The 1,559-nt window shown below is 65.0% G+C and overlaps 1 protein-coding gene across 1 annotated transcript; it reads left to right on the forward strand.

Moving 5' to 3' along the window:
• Positions 1–299: 299 nt before the first annotated feature.
• On the forward strand, positions 300–1,553 carry CTDNEP1 (CTD nuclear envelope phosphatase 1; the record flags this gene model as incomplete). Its single annotated transcript, XM_042890711.1, has 4 exons — positions 300–416; positions 827–938; positions 1,029–1,113; positions 1,217–1,553. Coding segments are annotated over 4 exons (375 nt in total), but the record flags the coding sequence as incomplete, so codon positions are not given.
• Positions 1,554–1,559: the final 6 nt, after the last annotated feature.

Consider the following 1,559-nt stretch of genomic DNA (forward strand, 5'->3'; position numbering starts at 1 on the left):
GGGGGGGGGTCCCCAGCCCCATAGGACGCTCCCAATTCAAGATGGCTCCCCAATCTCCTCATCTCTCCCCCAGACCCCCATAGGGTCCTTAATTTTGGGGGGGGTCCCCAGCCCCATTGACCCCCCATACCCCCATAGGCTGCTTGCTTCCTTCACCCCCCAACAGACGAGGATCCCGTTGGCCCTATGGGGAGCGATTCTGCCCCCATAGAACCCCATTGATCCTGGGGGGGGGTTTCTCCCCTCCTGGGGGTCTCAGAGCCCCCCTGAGCCCCCCCCCGCCCGGGCCCCCCCCCCAGGTGAGCCAATGGTACGAGCTGGTGGTGTTCACAGCCAGCATGGAGATCTACGGCTGCGCCGTGGCCGACAAGCTGGACAACAACCGCAGCATCCTCAACCGGCGCTACTACAGACAGGTGGGCGGGGCTACAGGGGGCGGGGCTTAATGGGGCGCCAATCACAGCATCCTCAACCGGCGCTACTACAGACAGGTGGGCGGGGCTGCAGGGGGCGGGGCTTAATAGGAGCCAATCACAGCATCCTCAACTGGCACTACTACAGACAGGTGGGTGGGGCTTAATGGGGGCGGGGCCTAAAGGTGAGCCAATCACAGCATTCTCAACAGGCGCTGCTAATGATGGGTGGGCGGGGCCTAAAGGAGGAGGGGCTTGTGGGCGTGTCCTATTGGTCAGCGCTGCCACAGCTGTGCTCTCTCCTCTGCCCCCATTGGCTGTGAGCGCTTTGGGCTGTACCTGAGGGATGGGGGGTGGGGGGGAGGCGTGGCCACACTCCAAGGAGGCGTGTCTAACCTTGTCCCCGCCCCCAGCACTGCACGCTGGAGCTGGGCAGTTACATCAAGGACCTTTCGGTGGTTCATGGAGACCTTTCCAGCATCGTCATCCTCGACAACTCGCCTGGCGCCTACCGCAGCCACCCGGGTACGGCCCTCCCCCCAGGACCCTCCCCCATATCCCCCATCCCCTAAATCTCTCCCCCAAGCCCTTCACGCCCCCTTTTGTGCCCCACAGATAACGCCATCCCCATCAAGTCGTGGTTCAGCGACCCCAGCGACACGGCGCTGCTCAACCTGCTGCCCATGCTGGATGCACTCAGGTGGGCTGGATGGGGGGATATGGGGGGGGGGGTCACAGCAGAATTTTGGGCTCCATGTGGGTCTGACGGTGCCCCCCCACGCCCCCGTTTCCCCCCCCCCCAGGTTCACGGCCGACGTCCGCTCTGTGCTGAGCCGAAATCTCCACCAGCACCGCCTCTGGTGACAGCGGCCCCCGCGAGGCCACGCCCCCTCCAGCGAGGCCACGCCCCCTCCTAACGTGGAAGCATCTGCGAGGTCGCAACTCCAAACGAGGCCACGCCTTCTCCAGCGAGGCCACGCCCCCTCCATAACGAGGAAGCATCTACGAGGCCACGCCCTTTAGACGAGGCCACGCCCCTCCAGCGAGGCAGCATCTCTGAGGCCACGCCTGTTCCGACTTGAGGCCCCGCCCCCACCGCGAGGCCACGCCCCCTCCTACATCGAAAACGAATTTGGGGGGGGGGGG

This window comes from Lagopus leucura, unplaced genomic scaffold (assembly GCF_019238085.1).
Source record: "Lagopus leucura isolate 7727_CA_CO unplaced genomic scaffold, USGS_WTPT01 33050-0_obj-0_obj, whole genome shotgun sequence".
NCBI classification, from domain to species: domain Eukaryota; kingdom Metazoa; phylum Chordata; class Aves; order Galliformes; family Phasianidae; genus Lagopus; species Lagopus leucura.